Genomic DNA, 19,390 nt, shown 5'->3' on the forward strand with positions numbered 1-19,390 from the left:
CAAATAAAACCCAGAAAACCTGTACCCATTACAGATGATAAAAGCCAATTCCAAAACATTGGGTTGACAAGAGTATTTAGCAACTGTTTTGGTAAGAAAGTGGTACTAACTTCATAGGAATAAGCACTAACACAGCTGTAGTTTAAAATATCCTCCCTGCCACATTTCTTACTTTATTCTCTGAGTCTGGAAAATTCACAGAAATATCTAGGACAAAGAAGTTCTAGAGTCATCTACTGTCAATTACAATCTCAACATCTGCATGGTAGATTAGGGAACACAGATACTGCATTAGCAGTCACCAATTTTGTCATCAAGGGCTTACCATATTTATTACTTCTGACTTATTATGAACATTGTTGACATTTATAAAAGGTGAGGTGCTTGCAGAAATCAAGAGATAAAAGCAAAATGACAAATTTTGTTGCTTCTGTGTCTTTGCCAGAAAAATTCTCAAAACCCCCACATACTCATCTATTCACAGTTAGCAGAGAAAGACCCTACAAAGCATGATTGTTAAATTCCTACTCATATATAAGACTATTCAGATAATTTGACATACATTGCAGAGATAAGAGTGCCATCAGAATTCCAATTTTCAGTTTAGATTTTAAATGATATATGCTCTCTTTGTCCATGTAAGTATACAGAAGAGCAAGCTTAATGATGTTTTTTTCCATGGAAGGACTTTTTCTGAAGCATGTGCGACCATTTTCAGAAAAAAATTAACAGGCCAGAGGCTTTATTATATTTTTTAAAATTTATTAATGTACTACCCCTGGCTTATATCAGTAGTAAACTCAGAGTGATCTTTCAGTTCCCACATGCTCCTGGAAGCCAGATCCTATACTCTTGATTTCCAACTTATACAATTAGCTAAGCATTTTTACAATTTCTCTCTAAGGGGGACATCATTAGAGTTATATATACCACATACAGAAGTACTATTCAGGGAAGGTCAAATTGAACAAATTTTATTGGGATGTTTACTGATGCTAATATTTTATTTCCATGAGTGAAATCCTGAAAAGCATCAAGATAGAAATGCTTGTTTTCATCAGCTAATGTCTTCTATTTAATATGGAATAAAATAATATCTTTGCCCTCATACTGCTCTGACATACTTACAAGCCCTGAAAAACAGAACATACACTATTTAGCATAACCGGTCTGATTTTAGCATTTACACATACATTTCTAATCAACAATGTGTTCACTAAGACTTGAAATACTGAATGTAGCTTTCTCAAATCCTTAATATTACAGACACTTTCATATTGAAAAATAGCCAAGGACAGTAAGATTCTTAATAATCCAGTTTTCATGCTGCTGTTCTCTTATTTCTCGTCTGAAATCCTTGCAAGTTTACTGTTCAACAAAGCCTACATTTACGGCAGGAATCAGATCATCAACTAAAAAACTTAGAATTACAGAAGACAAACCTCTTCAAACTATCAATAACGCCTCACAATTTAAGTATCTTACTATCAGTCCCAAACTATATAAAGAATAAGAACTACTTTCACTCTGAGTTGAAAGGAAATACTTGACTTAAGTTTCTCCCCAAGAAAAATAAGGAGCAGACAAATACTAATTATACACAGCTTTCAGCTGCCATATTTAAATGTGACAATAAAATCTGCTCCTCTAACCAGGTAATTTTAATACTGTAAAAATACCATAGGATGTTAAAAACCACATGTACAAAAGCTAAACAGATATTATAAGGAGCACAACTAAACATTACAAAATTATTATTTAATATAATGCAGATGTCTAGCATTTCTGATCTGCTGTCAGATGTAGGTTATGATTAAAATGGATCACAATAACAATTCCAACAGCTGAATAATGCAAAATTATCAATAGACTTAAAACCTAAAATATTACCTTGACAGTTAAGAACTCTAACATGTACTGTTCTTTATTATGTTCAAAATAGGGGGTTTTTTTGTCACTAAGATAAAATTATCTTCTCAGATGAATTAACAGGCACTTATTTTAAACAATTTATCTATATATTTTTTAACCTAAGATATATTTTTGTCATTTTTCTGAAACTGATAAAAATGTACTTCTGACTCAGTAGCAGTACAAACCAAAATACCACACCAAGGAAAACCCAAGAAATCCCAAACCATTCCATAACGACAAAATAGTTGATAGTTCAAGAATGCAGTAATTATTCTATCAGTTGGCAATTTATACCTGCAATCATGTCGTCCACAGTACTCATCTTCAGCAGTACCTGCTCAATTAAGCCAACTTCTGTGCTAGTCTGTAAATTACGGACACTTTTACGTAGAATTGCTGTGAACATACTCCAGATTTCTGCTTGGCACGTTACATCACAGTGCTCCAAAAGCTCTGACATGCATGTAATGCTCTCTGCATCCTGGATTATAAAGTTCATCTCCAGATCAAATTCGCCACCAACAAGCTGCAAAGGAAACAAGAACAGCATTACAATGTGAAATACATAGCTTACCATCTTTAATACTTTCATTGTGACCAACGCTGTGTATTTTTTTTGCATGACAAGAGAGGCAATTTTTATAAGAGAAACTCACAGCTATGATCTGTAAGGCAACAAAGTAATGATCATGCTATGCAAAACATAGCTTGTACAAAATACACACACTAATACAAAAAAATTATCTTCAATTTGTCATACTGCGGAATAAAATATTTTCATAAAATAAAATTAAAATATATTTGAAACATTCTTTCCTATAAAGTAATTGAAATGGTAGCCTGGCCCAGAGAAATGTACTGCAGAGGTCACAGAACCTGAAAAGTTCATAAGTAACCAAAGCTTTCCTACAGTTCTCTGAAATGAAATTTGCCTATTCAGAAATAAAAAGATACTGAAAATAACTTAGCTGTTTTCTCCGGACCTAAGCCAACATTTGTCCTTAGATATGTGTTTGAAAGACCTTACTGCCCTTCCCACTGTACCACACGAACAGTCATGCAGTCATACTCAAAAAAAAAGAATGAGCAATCTGCTCTGGACCACAGCAGACATGGAAAACTTGCTTAATTTTATCACAGGTCAGTTCATCACGTGCCCAAGGAAACCTACTGCTCGTGCAAGGAAGAGACAGCACCAGCAGAGGAACAAGCACTCAGATGAAAAGCGATTTAACAGTAGCCTGACTCTCATCTACCCAGACACTTGCAAAATGCTATCCAATGTCCTCCAATTAAATAGCACAACTACTAAAAACCAAAAGAATTAGCAACAATTTGCAAAAGATATACTCAAGACCAAGTATATCTTAAGGAATGGGATTCACCAATTTCAATCAGTTACTTGTGTAACTTCAGAAAGAACTCAAAACACCATGCTTTTATAGAGCAGGATATGAAATGTAGCTTAAAAATATAACCTCCTTTTAATGGCTGAAACAATTTTCAATTTTGAAGGAAACAAAGCCTTAGTCTTACGCATCCTATTTTATTCTAGTAACCTTGAAGAAGGTTGAAATCAATGTTAAAAAACTGCAAATACATTACCCTATTTGGAAAGGGAAAAGAACAGAATAAATTAATATGAAAACTATTTTAAAGCATCCTTTTCTATTTGTTTCAGGATGTTATATAATAAAAATTGCAATAAAGATATTCAAAGGATTCATCTCTTATAGGTACATAATTTCAGTGGTTACTTTTAATAGAAGGCTATTTCACAGTCTGTCTAAAATTAATTGGTATTGCCTTCAAAATAAACTCCAAACAAGAAGCAAGCTGAAATACTATGCAAACTTTTTTTTTGATGACGGAATCTATCCACATACTCATAGTCTTCGGATAGACATAATAGCAAGGACTAGCTTTGTCTTCTACTCAACTTTCATCCCCTTGCGAATTATTTTTTTTCTATCAATTAACTGGTAATAACCAATTCATAGTTTTCTAACATAAGAGTTTCTATTATACCTAATATATAAACTGACTACCTCCTAAGTTCTCCTGAGGCATTAAATTACATTCAAATAAAACTATTATCTTAATCACAATTAGTATTTTAGTTTAGAACTTGTCACTGAATATCATATATTTGCATATTTGGTAAACACCTAATGTGTACATATGGCAGGCAATAAAGCTGACAATATTAGAAGCACAACATTTCTATAGCCATTCTTAAGATTCCCAAAGTAATTTCACAGAGAAAATCACCACGCATTTCAAGAAACCCAGGTGGAGTTTCTGTTTCTGAAAACAGCAGTAACTGATGCACACCTCACCAGCAATCTGAGTGGTTGTTTTTTAGATTTCTCTCCACTCAGATGAGCCTCCCTGACATTATGTTAAAAACACACAGAGGTAAAACAGGCACCTGTAGAAGACATTAATTTAAACTCTCTTAGATGCTTATCCTATGATGAAATTAAGCACCTCCTGGAAGAGTCTACTTCTTTCCGTTTCTCTCCATGCAAGAAATCTAGGATGAGAGAGCATATTTGTGGAGACTCCATCCTTGAATACATTCAAAAGTAGTCTGGATGTAGATCTGGACAATCAGCTCTAGCTGGCCTTGCTTGTGCAAAAGGGTTGAATCACAGAACCTCTAGAGATCCTTTCCAATCTCAACAATTCTATGATAATATTTAGATATAAAACTTTTGGATACCTAATTTAGCTAAGATGAATCCCACCATTTGTTTTTGACAACAGATGGGCCTTACAACAAAGAAAAAACTAGCAATGCCTCAGTTGGAAAGCAGAGGTTCATACATACCATTCCCCTATCCTCAAACACTACTAATTGTAGAATTCTTTCTGCTGGAAATAAGCAAACTAACAGAATGATTAAAACAGACTAAAACAATCCACAGCAGACTACAGTAATTCAAACTGTATTTGCTTGCTAATGTAAACTAATATGCTAGTAAGTAATACTTAAAGCAGACAGAAATAGAGCTCACTGTATCAGCCTGAAGTGATGTGATGTTTCAGTACAATTAAAACCAAGCTGTGTGTATGTATAAAAGATCTCAGTGAATCTGCATTAAAAACTATAATGAATGCTAGTAAGATTGGTTTTATCGAGAATCTTCTATTGGGTTATGGACTACCCAGTAGATACTACAATTGTTTTACTTGTCCCTTTGGCAGCAAGTGCTATATAGTCCATCAGAGAGAGCTTTTTCACCAAAGAAAATACTAAAATACATCTGATTTCCCTTTAACTGCAGTGTAAGCATATTTCAGCCGCTAACAACAATCATAATTATCATTACCAACAACTTCCTCAATAAAGGAAACAAATTAATGAACTAACAAACAGTGACAGGAAAAGTTTAAGAAGGTGGGGAAAGGGCTACTTTTTTAAAGTAGTCATCCTGGAACTCGACATAAATTAAAAATATTAACAGTCATGGTATAAGGAAGTCTAAGGAAAAAAAGGAAAATCTAACCAAAAATGAATTGAGTATAGAGAAGTAAATGCCAATAGTTAAATTTTGTTCAAGAAGTAATATAAAGCAACCACATCTGCTTTAAAATGTGAAAAATAAAATATAATTCAGCCAAGAAAAGAAGTAGAATATTCACTATAAAATAAGCAGTCTCTAACATTAATTATACACCTGTATTTCCCAAGCAAAAGATGGTAGGTAAAGAGGAATAACAAGCCAGTTTTCATGACAGAGAAGTTATCAGTGGAGAACCACAGCAACGAGTTGGTAACAAGTGCAGATACTAATGAAAGGACAAAGATTGCTAAATAGCCAAAAATCATGAAATGCAGTTGAAAAAACACCAACTACTGCGAGCTGCAAAGATTTTTCTGATATCAAGAATCATTTAAGAAAAATTTGGAGTTCTAAATGCAAAGTAGTACTGAGTCATTATAGCTTTACACATACATACAGAATAATAGGCTCTCAAATGTGCTATTATCAGCCAGAAAAGAGAAAAAGGGTACTACTTTAAACAACTGTGCCACATGAAAAAAACTGTTAGTAGGCAACTGTAAAAATTCATAATGAACTTGCAACTATATATCTTGGGTACAATTCTGGATGCAATACTATACACAAAAACGTTACATCATACTGCCATAAAGTAACATATTTTTAGTATAACAGGTGAAAGAGTTCTCTAGTAAGACAAATTTCAGCTAGAGTACATTATGAACACTAAGATAGAAATCCTCAAAGGAGCCAGTATCCCACACCATAAATCACTGCTCTTTTCATATCATAGATTTAAAATACAACCTATTTTCTTAAGTCAAACGCTCAGTCTTAATTTGCATTCTTCAAGTGAACATTTAATATTCAGTAAAGACCATGCTTTCACTGTGATAAAGTATCTTGAATTACTGCTTTTACTTTGTCAGGCTTATGTATCACTTTTTAACTATTCTGCATCTTTCACAGCACAGGCTGTAAGAAATGAAATACCAAACTAACGTTCAGATCACAGTTCCAAGTTAGATGAATATGGCCAACAAACAGAATTCCTCCTGAAGAAGTAATGAACTGGCAGTTATAAGAAAATAAGGCTATCTTCCCTATCCTGAGGTTGTTTACAATGGCAGCTTGATACTCCTTGCAAATTGCTCCAAGAACCTATCTTACCGACACCATAGAATCACAAGGTTGGAAAAGACCCACTGGATCATCGAGTCCAACCATTCCTATCAATCACTAAACCATGCCACTCAGCACCTCATCCATCCATCCTTTTAAACACCTCCAGGGAAGGTGACTCAACTACTCCCAAAAGCAGCTGCACTACACAGAATTTCCATTTTTCTGAATACATCAGATATTCCTCAGCATAAGTTTCTGCCATTCATTATACTATGCAACAGAAGTTTCTTTCTAAGCTGCTTCATCTATGCAGGATTTAGGCTGGTCTTCTACACCCTTCTGACCTAGAACAGAGATGAAATAGTCCCCCAAAACAGAGAAGATGCCTACATATAGTATATTCAGATCAGTTCTTGAAATGGAGTAAAATATGTGCTGCTAAACATTTCAAATTAAATTATTTACTTAAGAAAAGCAGATTTTTTTAAAAAAATCACATTCTTCAAATCAAAGTTCTGCAGAACAGATTAAAATGAGGAGAGAATAGAATAGAACAGAATAGAATAGTTACTGTTGAAAGGAACCTACAACGGTCATCTAGTTAAACTGCCTGACCACTTCATGGCTGACCAAGAGTTAAAGCACATTGTCAAGGGTATTGTCCAAATACCTCTTAAACACTGACAGGCTCGGGGCACTGATATCCTCCCTAGGAAGCCTTTTCCAGTGTTTGATCACCCTCTCAGTAAATAAATGCTTCTTAACGTCCAGTCTGAACTTCCCCTGACACAGCTTTGAACCATTCCGAAGTGTCCTGTCACTGGATAACAGGGAGAAGAGCTCAGCACCTCTCTCTCCTCTTCCCCTCCTCAGGAAGCTGCAGAGAGCAATAAGGTCATCCCTCAGTCTTCTATTCTCCAATAATAGATAGCTTCTCAGTTTGAAAATCTATTAAATGACCACAGAAGAAAAGGAAAGACTGCAGTCATCTTTGAAGAAACAAATGGAACATCAGGATGGCAATGCTACTGACAAAGAAAGCAGAGGTCTGAACTTATTTAGGATGATTTTACAAAAAACTCTGAAGACGTGAACATTTTTTCACAAGAGAAATATTTCAAATATGAAGAATATTTTTATTCATATGATTAAATATGAAAACCTAAACTACAGGTAGATCAAACAAAATGTTTATCTCTGCAATTACTTTCACGTTCAATAGTTCAAAATTTCTCAGCGTAGTCTATTTTTTCCTGTTATGCTCTCATACTTTGGAAGAAGTTTCATGGTACCTAAACTGGACATTTCTGTTCCCTTTTAACATTTTACATGCATTTGTCTCCTCCTCATCTACTTTGCACTCTTAAGAACTACTAACCTGTACAACTGCAACTCACTTTTAATTGTTAAGAATATATTTTTCAGCAGAGTTTCTTCAAATGCATACAAGGAGAAAAAAAGTATTATCTACAACTATATACTAGTTCTTGTCTTGCACTTAATCTTTAAATGCTTTGGGGCAAAAATACTTTTGCAGTTTCACATTGACCCAGCATAAAGTGAAATTTCCTTGTACTTATCAACAACAAAACTGAAACTCTTTATTACGACTGTTTTCCCCTATCTACATTAACAGGCCTATATTTTATGTATTTGCCTTAATCAAACAATGTATAATTGAATTAATAAAACAAGGTCTTCAAACATCTAAAACTCTAAATTTGTTGTTCGTTGTTGTTAAAGAAGCTTAATTCTTCTTTCCAGTTTTCTTCTATTCCTATCTGCGTTTATTTCAACAAAAATCAAGAATATAAATTCTAGAATACTAGACAGGCAGTGCCATTGAAAAACTTAATTACTGAAATTCCTACAACTCTAAAGACATCCAGGTTAGATTTGCACCAAGGCACTCCTTTCTTCCCTCTCCTAATTAACTCCTGTCACACTTGCTCCACCTTTTCTAAAGCTAACAACAAATGAAGTCATATCCTAGCCAACATGACAAGCGTTCTGCTCTGTTTTGGAGTAGAATTAATAATCTTGCTTCATGAGTAACAGGAGGTAAGCAGTTTGGAAACAAAATTTATAATTCTCTTCTCTCTCTGATGTTCATACATCTTTTTAGGCATTGTGAAAAACGTGACTTTGTATTTGGCACATATTTCCACAGGGAAAGAGTTTGAAATAACTAGCTGGGATAGGAGTGACAATCTGTTAAAATTCGAAATCCATTAGTTGATTTAAAAAGTAATTAGTAAACATTTTACCCTTGATAACAAAGGCCATCACATAACATTCAAGAATAATTCTTGTTCAAACTGGGACATCTTTTCTACAACATTGAATTGATTTCCTAATCAACAGTGAGAGCCCAAAGTATGTGGAATCACACTGCTCCTGCTTCTTTTATAAAGATAGGACTCCAATTCAAGCACTAAAACACAGTAGTCTGACAAAAGTCGTGGTAGATCCAGACAGAAAAACACAAGTTACTAATTCTGGTCATTAGCTAAACCATTAAATTTCTAAATAATTAATTCAAGCTTTTAGGAAGATTCTTTTTCAGCTGCATGAATGAAAATGTCTTTAGGTAAAAAGACTTCAGAACACTAAATGAAATCAATTTAACTTTATAGTGACAATATGTGTGCTGACCACATGTAATTGTTCGTTTAAATGTATCAATATGACTACAGAGAAAAATAAAAGTAACAAAATTTAAAGTTGATGTTTTCCATCACTGGTACAAGTTCTGTGGTTTGTTCGGTTTGGTTTGGTTTTGGTTTTAAACTCTGAATGACAGGTTGGTGGGGTAATTTTCAACATTCTCCTTATTATCAAGGGAAAGTAAAAGGTGCTTCTGGGAAGTCATGCATTTTACTGGTTTTAGATGCAACATCAGGATGAAACAAATCTTTCCCTGGGGATGCAGTACTTTTCACTAAGTACAAAAGGACAACTACTTCGGAGAGGCACATCTAGTTATGTCAGACTAATCTTACCCAATGTGCTCACAGAATGGTTTATAAACAAGTGACAGCACTAAAAAGAGTGATTCTCATGTGAATCACTGCAACTGCACATAATTCTCCACATTATCATACCCCTTTTAAAGGAGACTTCATTCATTTTAGTTTCAAAAACATTTTCATCCTGAATAACATACAGTATGCACACAGCAGTGTGCCACTAAGGAAATGCTACCTAACAAGTTTACTGACAGTTTTAAAGTATTTCGAGAAAAGAAAATAATTTAAATACCCTTTATACCTGCTGAGAAAATCTGAATGAAGTAACACATTCAGCTTCACTTCTGGTACTTTCAAGCATGAGCTTCTTATTATGCAAGCTTAAAGATAATTCAGTGAAAGACTTGCATTTAACTATTTGCATATTCTTTTGCGTGAGGAGGACACTCCTGTAGGTTTGTGTACTGCCTCTGGTTGAGATGGAGTTAATTTTCTTCATGGCAGCCCATATGTTGCTGTCTTTTCCTTAAAACAGTGCTGGTAACTAAATAATTTTTTAGCTATTGCTGAGCAGTATTTATCCAGTGTCAGGGCAGCCTGTTTCTCACCCTGCCCTCCCAGCAAGCAGGCTGTGGGTGGGCAACAGGCTGGGAGGGGACACAGGCAGGACAGCTGACGTGCCTGACCAAATCCACATTATGAAGTAGTCTTTCCATGTCAGGGGTTGTACAAAGACCAGCTGGGCATCAGTCTGTTTGTGGAAGGTGGCAAGTGATTGCTTTTGTTCACCAGACACACTTATAAGACCGCCTTTACTTCAACCTATTCGTTTTTTCTTGGTTTTGCTCTTCCAATTCTCTCCCCCATTGTGCTGCAGGAGCAGTTAGTGGCTGCTTATTTGCTGGCTGGGATCAACCCATCATGGTCTAAAACTTTTGGCTTCTGTCCTCAAATTTACTTCAGATTTTCCCAGTGAGCAGCACTGCTCAGTTCAGCAAACTCCTTTATAAGCGGCCTTAACAAAGCAGTGAAGGGAAAAAAAACTGTAAAAGACACAGTAACTATCAAAGCACAATATGATAACAGCAAACGTTGTTTAGGAGTATGAGCCCAACTAACCTTGAGCATGGCCTGCTGAGTTCTTCCCAAAACATCACATTTCAATGTCTGTCTCAGAACATCAAAACACCAAATTTTCTGAAAAAACTATAAAGCATGTTTATTCTCCATTCCAAATAAACCTGCATGTTACACTACTATTATACAGGGAAAGCATTTTATCATGTCCTTTCCCAACCTACAGTCATTTTCTCTAAGTCAATAATTTTGATAATACCTACAGGCGCTCCTCTTTTTTTTTTTCTTTCTTCTTTTTTAAGATTTCAGCTCTTTTTTTTCAAACATGAAGAGAAACAATACAAATTTATTTGAAATGCTTGGAAGATAACATAGGTTGTGAAAGAACAAAGGCTCCATAAGCAATGAAAATTAACTTCGTACTTAGCAACGTTCTCCTGCTTTCATTGTTACCTGCCTCAGGATACTAGCTTCCCTGGGAAAGAAACCAGGGAAAGACAGTGAAATTACTGCAAAAACTGTCTACTTTCCTTAATATCTGGGAGGACAGTTCCAAATAACATCGCTAGAACCAGCAGTAAGATTTTCTACAATGAAATGACAAAGCTAGCAATTACCAAACTGAAACTGCCTTTGCTGTACAAAAAAAAAAAATAGACACAGGCTTTTTAGGTGCTATTGATGCTTTATTTTAAAAACTGCTATAGTTATGTAAACAATCATCCTGTAGTTTCAAATGGCAAAGCTGGTACAATGCAGCTCTAATACGTTGGTTAAAGAAGTTGTAAATTTTCATCTTTGGAGGGTTTACGAAGAAAACAAGCACACATTATAGTGTGTGATTCTAGATAGTAATGGACACAAGGTACAAGTCTGCCAAGACCCATTCAGTCCAGTCCTATGATTCCAGTATTCCCTGAATCACAGAATGGTTCGCGTTGCAATGAACCTTAAAGATCATCCAGTTGCAACCCTCCTGCCATGGGCAGGGACACCTCCCACTAGATCAAATTGCTCAAAACCTCATCACTCTCAGAGCGTAGAATTTCTTCATTATATCTAACCTAAATCTACCCTCTTTCAGTTTAAAGCCATTATCCCTAGTCCTATCATTACATGCCTATATAAAAAGTCCCTCTCCAGCTTTCCAAGAAACAATGTTTGCTCATTTGATAACCCTGTAAAATAGCAGTAGTCATAGAATCATAGAATAACCAGGTTGGAAGAGACCCACCGGATCATCGAGTCCAAGCATTCCCATCAAACACTAAACCATATCCCTCAGCACCTCATCCACCCGTACCTTAAACACCTCCAGGGAAGGTGACTCAACCACCTCCCTGGGCAGCCTGTTCCAGTGCCCAATGACCCTTTCCATGAAAAATTTTTTCCTAATGTCCAGCCTAAACCTCCCCTGGCAGAGCTTGAGGCCATTCCCTCTTGTCCTGTCCCCTGTCACTTGGGAGAAGAGGCCAGCACCCTCCTCTCTACAACCTCCTTTCAGGTAGTTGTAGAGAGCAATGAGGTCTCCCCTTAGCCTCCTCTAATCAATACTTATCTAACAATAATGGTAATGCTTAGGTAAATGGAATGGTAACTCTAAGTCTCTTCAGCTAGTTTTCCCAAAGAAATGCCCTTAAAGGAGCTCTACCTAAGAAACAAAGTTTACGTGTATTTAAACTGAGTTACATGTGTCTTGAGATTTCCCTACACTGGAGGCTTTTGAGGCTCAGCTTGACAGGTTTCTGGGCCATCTCATTTAAACTATATATAACCTGAATGGTTTGACCAGATGTCCCTTCCAACTCGGCATTCTATGATTTTATGATTCTTAGTATCAAAATTACAATTTCCCGATTGACATGCAAACTTGTGGTTTATTTTTGTTTGTTGTAGTGCTAAGTAAAACCTCATTACTTTCTGTGAATGAATGCCTGTTTTGCTGGTGCCTCCATGACACCCTGATGAATGGAAATTACAGTCTATTTATTTAGTTTGAGAGAAGCACAATGTCAAGGTACGGCTTCAACTATATTTGGTATGGTAGGTATACTGTAGGACTGTAGTACATTGGAATTGTGGTAATATATATAACACATAATTATCTGGGTCATATTAGTTGAGTTTTATTAACTTGCTCCTCTGATAATACAAATAACAAATAGAAATTCAATAAATAAAACACCAAGTATGTTTCAAGGGGGAAAAAAAGGTTACAGGGCTCCTCTTTTGAATGGGTCACAGCTCTAAAAGTCAAATCAAGAGAAAAATATTGTAGGGGGGAATGTTGAGAACACCTTAATAAGGGGTACACTGCTATAACATATTCTGCATACCAAAATTAACGCAAGTCTGCACCAAAGCATTGAAATCACTGAAAGATCAACCACAGTCAAGTATATATATGAATTACCAAGGCAAGTAGCAATTACACTCATGTACACCACAAGTCTGGTCTTAAGTAAGTCTAACTTTCAGAGTTGAAAGTTTGACTTAACAGTTTGACTTAATAGTTTCCTTCCTTCCTCTGCATTTTTTAAACACGTACTTGACAAAGTAAGAACTTTTCTAAATATAACTGAGGCTTAGAGTGAAAAAAAAAACCCAAATATGATAAATAGGGGTGCATTTGGCACAAAGTTCTCCTAACTGTAAAGAATGCTTGATTTGAGGGTAGGACAGAAATTAAGTCTGATAAAGTCCAAATGTCATAAAAGCTCATAAAAGCTTCATTAGCACAAGACTGTAACCACTTGAAAGAAAAAGTCCTACCTTATAAGGAATGTAATAAGAGACAGTTTTTAAGTGTGACATGCAGAATTTTACCCACTTTGGAGAGCTGGAAGACCAATCTAGTCACTTCTGGCAGAAATGAAGACCAATAAAGGCATTTTATGTACAAATACCTAACACAAAACATAAAACCACAAGTTATCCTCGAGGTCTAGTATCCCTGAAGGAGATTCTCTTCCCATTTATCATACACACCTCATACACACCAACAGACCTTTTTTGGTGACAGCAGAATATAAGCTTTTAGTTCAAGATGTTGAACCTAAACACTAAAAGACTAAGAAACAGAATTTGCAGGTTTATTTTCAGAGAAATAAAATCAAAACTATTCTCAAACTTTGAACTAACGGCACCAACTGTTTTTCACTTTGGTTTAGTTCCTCTTACATATTCCTTCTGTTCTAGACTTAATTAAATAGAGATCAGCCTGCTAGATAAGGGGACCTCCTTACCTCAGAAAAGAGAATAGTTAATGACTTAAACCAGATAGCTGAGGTTTGCCACATCTGTGAACACAAAAGTTCAAAATTCATTTGTATGGACGATAGAGATGTTGATAAATGAGCACAGCTTAAGGAACATGAAACATGGATATTACTAAAATTATACCCCTAGTTCATTTTCCTTATAATACTTCATAACCCATGCTTGGCTCTCTTCTCTCACTTTCACAAACTTCATTTTAACCTCAAGATACAGAGGCAAGTACAATTTAAGCTCATGACAAGTATAATAAGCTTCTAATTTCCAGGCTTCGATAGTCAGTTATAATTTTAAACAGGTTCTTTGGTGGTGCTTTGGAATTGTGGGGGTTTTTTGTTTGTTCTTGCTTTAACCTATCCTCTTCTGTTTCCCAGCCAGAAGAAAAGTAACAGAAATTGAAATAACTGAGAGTTACCAAAGTCAAAACCAAATGTACTCTGAGAAAACAAATGCCTTTTGCAACTACTTTCATAGTCTCTTCTAATCTTTTTTTTTGCTAATAAGACATTTGCACCACTGTAGTTTGCACTGGCATTCCTTATTAACTTTTCATCCATTTACCAATTTCTTTATGGTGGCTTAAAACCCCTAAGCTTTTCAAGAATCACAATGTATATGTACTTTATTTTTTTAAGTAGTTTGAATAATATATTTTCTCTGTAAAGCAAACCTTGCAGAGGGTTAACACAGTTATGAGAGAACACCATCAAGAAAATTGAAAGCCTAAGAAACATTAAATTTTCAATAACTACACATTGGTTTTAATTTAATTTGTGTTGCAAAACTAACAGTGTTACATAAAACGTTTCTGCAGGTAGCAATGTCTGTTTCTAAAAAAACTGAAAAATCCTACAGGGCGCACACTTACTTTCCTAACTTCATGTACAGAAGTGAACAGAACATATTTTCTATAAATACTAATAGACAATTTTAGTCAACAGAAGTCTCCAGTAAATCAAGACATTTGGTTTCTATTTTCATGAATAACAACATGTACTTATCAAAGCCTTTTTTTTTTGTTAGTTAACTCACAGATGACAATATGGTTAATGGATTTTTTCTCTTGGAAAATGATGGATTTTATTTCAGAATAGTCTGTGGGATGGTTCTCAAGCACACTAAAGACACACAGATAAAATTAAAGAAGAAAAATGTGATAAAATACATCATCCATGAGGATTGTGGTGTATGTTGTACCTATACACTTTGGCTATGATCAGAAAAACAGCCGCATGCCATCAGGACAAAGATCTACCTAGCCCACTATCATCATCTAAACAGTCATCATATATCAATCCTTGGCCTGTCAATCCTAAATGAATAGCCTGCAGGCTCTCTTACTGTCTCCTTTCCAACAAGGTAATAAGAGAGAAAAAGTGGTTGCTCTCTGCTGGCATTAACAGCTTTTTCCTCACTGCTAAGTAGCCCTTCCCATTACCAACTGTTCCGCAAGCTCCTACTAGACAGAGAATGAGCTGACTTGACGAGACGTATGTCTTGGTTCATCACAATTAACGCTGAGTTTGTGTTTTCTTTTTTCCCCACTTTTGGCCAGTGTAAAAAAGAATCAGTATTCAATTTAGGTGAAAACATTACTCCAGAGGAAATGGAAGTTATATAAATGGGAAAAGCATCACAATATAAATAATCATAACTTGTAAAAGCTCTTTCAGAGATGAGGTCTACAGAAACCATTAGCAACTGGCAAACCAGAAAATTTATTCAGTTGCTCTTTAATCAAATGCATAATAAACAGCAGTGAGTATGCCACGTTAAATAACAATTCACCTCATGTAAACAGATGAGAACAACTTTGCAAGAACATAGGCATTAAAACAACTGTACAATCTTGACCAAAATTTCAAGCATTTCCCTTTCCAGCACTCCTCCCAACTTTTATTACATAGCATATCTTATTATATCCTTGCCTTACTGAATACAAGCAATAATCAGGATTGTGTTCTACAAATAAAGTATTCCACTTTCAGTTGTTTCAGTTAATGGAACACCTAATTAGGTGTAATTAGGAGTAATAACTCCATCAGTTCTTTTTGGGGTACTTCAATGTACTTCATAGTCAGAAGGTTCACCTGCTAAAAACCTTCACATCTAATTCCAATCCATAATAGAAGTTGAAGAACTACACTAAAAAGGAATAAAAGCTCTTTCCAACCACGTTAACAGCACTAACAGTACTTTGAACTCCAACAGCCAGATTAAGTTGTTCTATGTTTTATCATTTATAAAAAATTGATTGCTTTATTATGATTCTGAGGTACAAGTAAATAACCAATTACTCTATGTTTCTGTATTTTCTGTACATTTCCCATTTACTGAGGCAGCAGGAAAACCAACAAAAAAGTATGTACTTACTCATAACTAGCTAAACAGAAGAAAAGATGCAAAACCAAATTCACAACTGCTTTTAATGACTGGAAAATTAATAGCTCAGTCACAAAGTGGGCATCACTCCCAAAGAAAAAGAGAACATAGTTTGGAAAACCACTACTTTTTTTTAACAGGGCTATCAGACCTATAAGAATCATAATATTTGCAAATTACGTATTGCAATGTCAAAAATACTTATTAGTTGATAGCACCTGAATCTGTATCCACCTGTCCTTCAAAAAGCATCAATGAAACTTCTGGTGTCAAACTTAGCCTAAACTTAATCTTAAGGAACACACATCGCTCCCTCTTCAGTCACACCTGAGACCCGAGGGTTTATTTCTGAATGCTTCTCCTATGAAGCTCTGTGTGGAAATAAACATCCCTTGAAATACTATCACATAACTTCCAAATGTCTCCTTTGTATTGAAAAGTAATCGCTAGTACTGTAAACACTACTACTTTCAATACCAGTGACAATACTGATGCAAATTTTATCTAGCTTAGACACTTATCCCTCCTTCTGCTAATGCATTTTACTAACAAATTCCAAGTTTAATTGATATGGAGAACTTTAAATTCGATTTTTCCATCACTAATAAAGATGCTTCATTTTACCAGCCTCCCTACTAACTTGAAGTCAATCAAAGCTAAGTAATTACTACAAGACAAGAGCAGCTTGAAAATTACCCCCAGTGAGGTTCAGGTAGCAGAGTCTGTGGCAAAGGAGCCTGTACAAGTCAGCAATCCAACTGCAAAAGGCCCATGTGCTGACACGGGGAGAAGTCAGGAGCAGGGAGAGAGGGATAATCACTCTCTGGTCTTGTTTCATTCTGGTTTAAGGGCTACATCAACCACTCTATAAAGGCACTACAAGAAGAGGTTACGGTAATTAAAAATCACTGACGATGGCAAAGATCTCAAAGGTTGATTTAAGATTATAATGCCTTCAGCGGAGCTTTTTTGCAGGGTGCGATTTTTGTTTGCTTTTGGTTGTTTGTTTGCTTTTTGTTGTTTTCGAAAGATATCAGCTTGGAGCATCATGGATTGAATGCTATTAGTTCTCATCTTGCTTACCTGGTTGAAGAGAGAATTGGGGAGGTCCCTAGTTTCCCTAGTTCTTACAGATTTGTACCAGAACAAATGGGCCCATGGTGTGCACAGAATACACTTACCTAAATTATCCACTTAGGGCATGAGCACATTTAAAGTGGACTCCACACTGACAGCCATTCAATGTGAAACAGTTTTATTAATAACATTTGCTCTAACATTAGTCATAATTTTAACAAACTTACTGTGCTGTCAAGTAGGAAAAATCACATTAATTGCATTTTTAAGAGGTCATTTCAAATTTAAATCAATTAAAATAAAAATTTTACCACAAAAATCAGCCTTAATATAGCTGTAATAGTCCTAAGCATATAAGAAAGGTTAAGTTTACACACAAAAATCCCTCAGTTTGAGGGTCACAAAAGAGCAAGATAGCATGGCCTTTCATTAATTCTAACAGGCTAAAAGGAAAAAGAAATACAAAAAAAAAAAAAAAAAGCAGCTATTCAAAACACCTTTAACAATATAAGATAACACAGCAAGTGTACAAAAGCAAACAAAGCTGGTGGACAGTACTCTACAACCAAAATTCCCATAACCCTTACTCTCCCTAGCTCAAAGTATTTTCAATACCTTAGATGACTGAATAATAATTTCCACATAGCTCTCCTATCTGATTCACTTATTGATACCCCAGTCATATAATTTTCAAAAGAAATTTAAGGTCTTTTAGATATTAATTCATTGTTAATTCTTTTCAAATTATACGAGTTTCTACAAAAACTGGAACTTTAAGGATTCTCAAAAATGAGTCAAAACTTAATATATTTAGAATGCTATTTAGGTACTTGAAGTAGTGAAAAAATACTATAAACTTCTGTCTAAATATTTAGATTTTTTAACTACATGCATTCCATGTATAATTAGATATTCTACGTAGTACTTAAAGCTTACTTCAAATCACTGGCAGAATGGAATTTTAAAAAATCCTGCAAAATGCTATGAGAAACATATTTTTTTCTAGTTTCTTATTATTTTAGGATGCTCATCTTTTTAATGCAACTGTCTTAATATCTATGAGATACTGCAGGTGCATATAAACATATATCTTTAATAAACTCCATTTAAAAGCTAATCATTAATAATTATTTATTGAAACCAATTTGAACTAATAACACAAAATCTCTTTTTCCACAGATCAACAACCTGAATTTCATCTCCAATCATATAAGCTGGGAACACAGGCACATGGAGATTGGCTGTTACTAATGAATTAGCTAAATACATATTTTCTATTTCAAAAGCTAGTCTATCAGTGGCAAGATAGGTATTTCATGCTAGCTACATTTGCTAATATTTAGTTACACTGCAGATCTTTCTCTACAACCTCTCTGTAACTATCTAACTAACTGAGTGACCTTTCATGTCAAGGTTACCCATTTAGTTGGCCAAGGGAATCCAGAAGATGTGCGTTGATTGGGGGGGTTTAGCAAAGCTTTTGATACTGCCTCTTGCAGTATCCTTCTGGACAAAATGTCCAGCACACAGCTAGACAAATCCATAATATCATCTGTGAACAAGTGGCTGACAGATTGAGTTCAAAGAGTTACAGGGTGACATCAGGCCGGCAGTCAATCACTAGCGAGATACCTCAGGGCCAGTGCTCTTTAATGTTTTTATAAATGACCTGGACACAGGAATCAAGTGTACATTAAGCAAATTTGCCAATGGTATTAAATTAGGAGGAACTGTGGACCTCCCTCAAGGGTAGATGGGCCTTACAGAGAGATCTGGATATACTAGAGAGCTGGGCAATCATTGACCATGTTAAATTTAATGAACAAGTGCCAGATTCTCTACCGGGGATGGGATAATCCTGGGTATACGTTCAAACTAGGGGACAAAAGGCTGGAGAACAGCCCCACGGAAAGAGCTCTGGGGGTCTGGGTTGATGGCAAGTTGAGTATGAGTTAACAGGGTGTCCTGGCAGCCAGACAGGCCAACCACGTCCTGGGGTGCATCGAGCACAGTAGAGCCAGCTAGGCAAAGGGAGGTGATTGTGCAGCCCCATCCCGAGTA

The 19,390-nt window shown here is 35.5% G+C and overlaps 1 protein-coding gene across 10 annotated transcripts in view; it reads right to left on the reverse strand.

The window, feature by feature from the left end:
- The window catches only part of NBEA (neurobeachin), a 499,111-nt gene that overhangs the window by 405,212 nt on the left and 74,509 nt on the right, over positions 1–19,390 (reverse strand). For all 10 annotated transcript variants that reach the window (XM_069882400.1, XM_069882331.1, XM_069882372.1 and 7 more), the window contains exon 2: positions 2,209–2,440. In XM_069882400.1, the coding sequence (XP_069738501.1) occupies positions 2,209–2,440 (232 nt within the window). The remainder of the gene's footprint in view (positions 1–2,208; positions 2,441–19,390) is intronic.

The sequence above is a fragment of the Phaenicophaeus curvirostris genome, chromosome 1 (genome assembly GCF_032191515.1).
Source record: "Phaenicophaeus curvirostris isolate KB17595 chromosome 1, BPBGC_Pcur_1.0, whole genome shotgun sequence".
Classification (NCBI taxonomy): domain Eukaryota; kingdom Metazoa; phylum Chordata; class Aves; order Cuculiformes; family Cuculidae; genus Phaenicophaeus; species Phaenicophaeus curvirostris.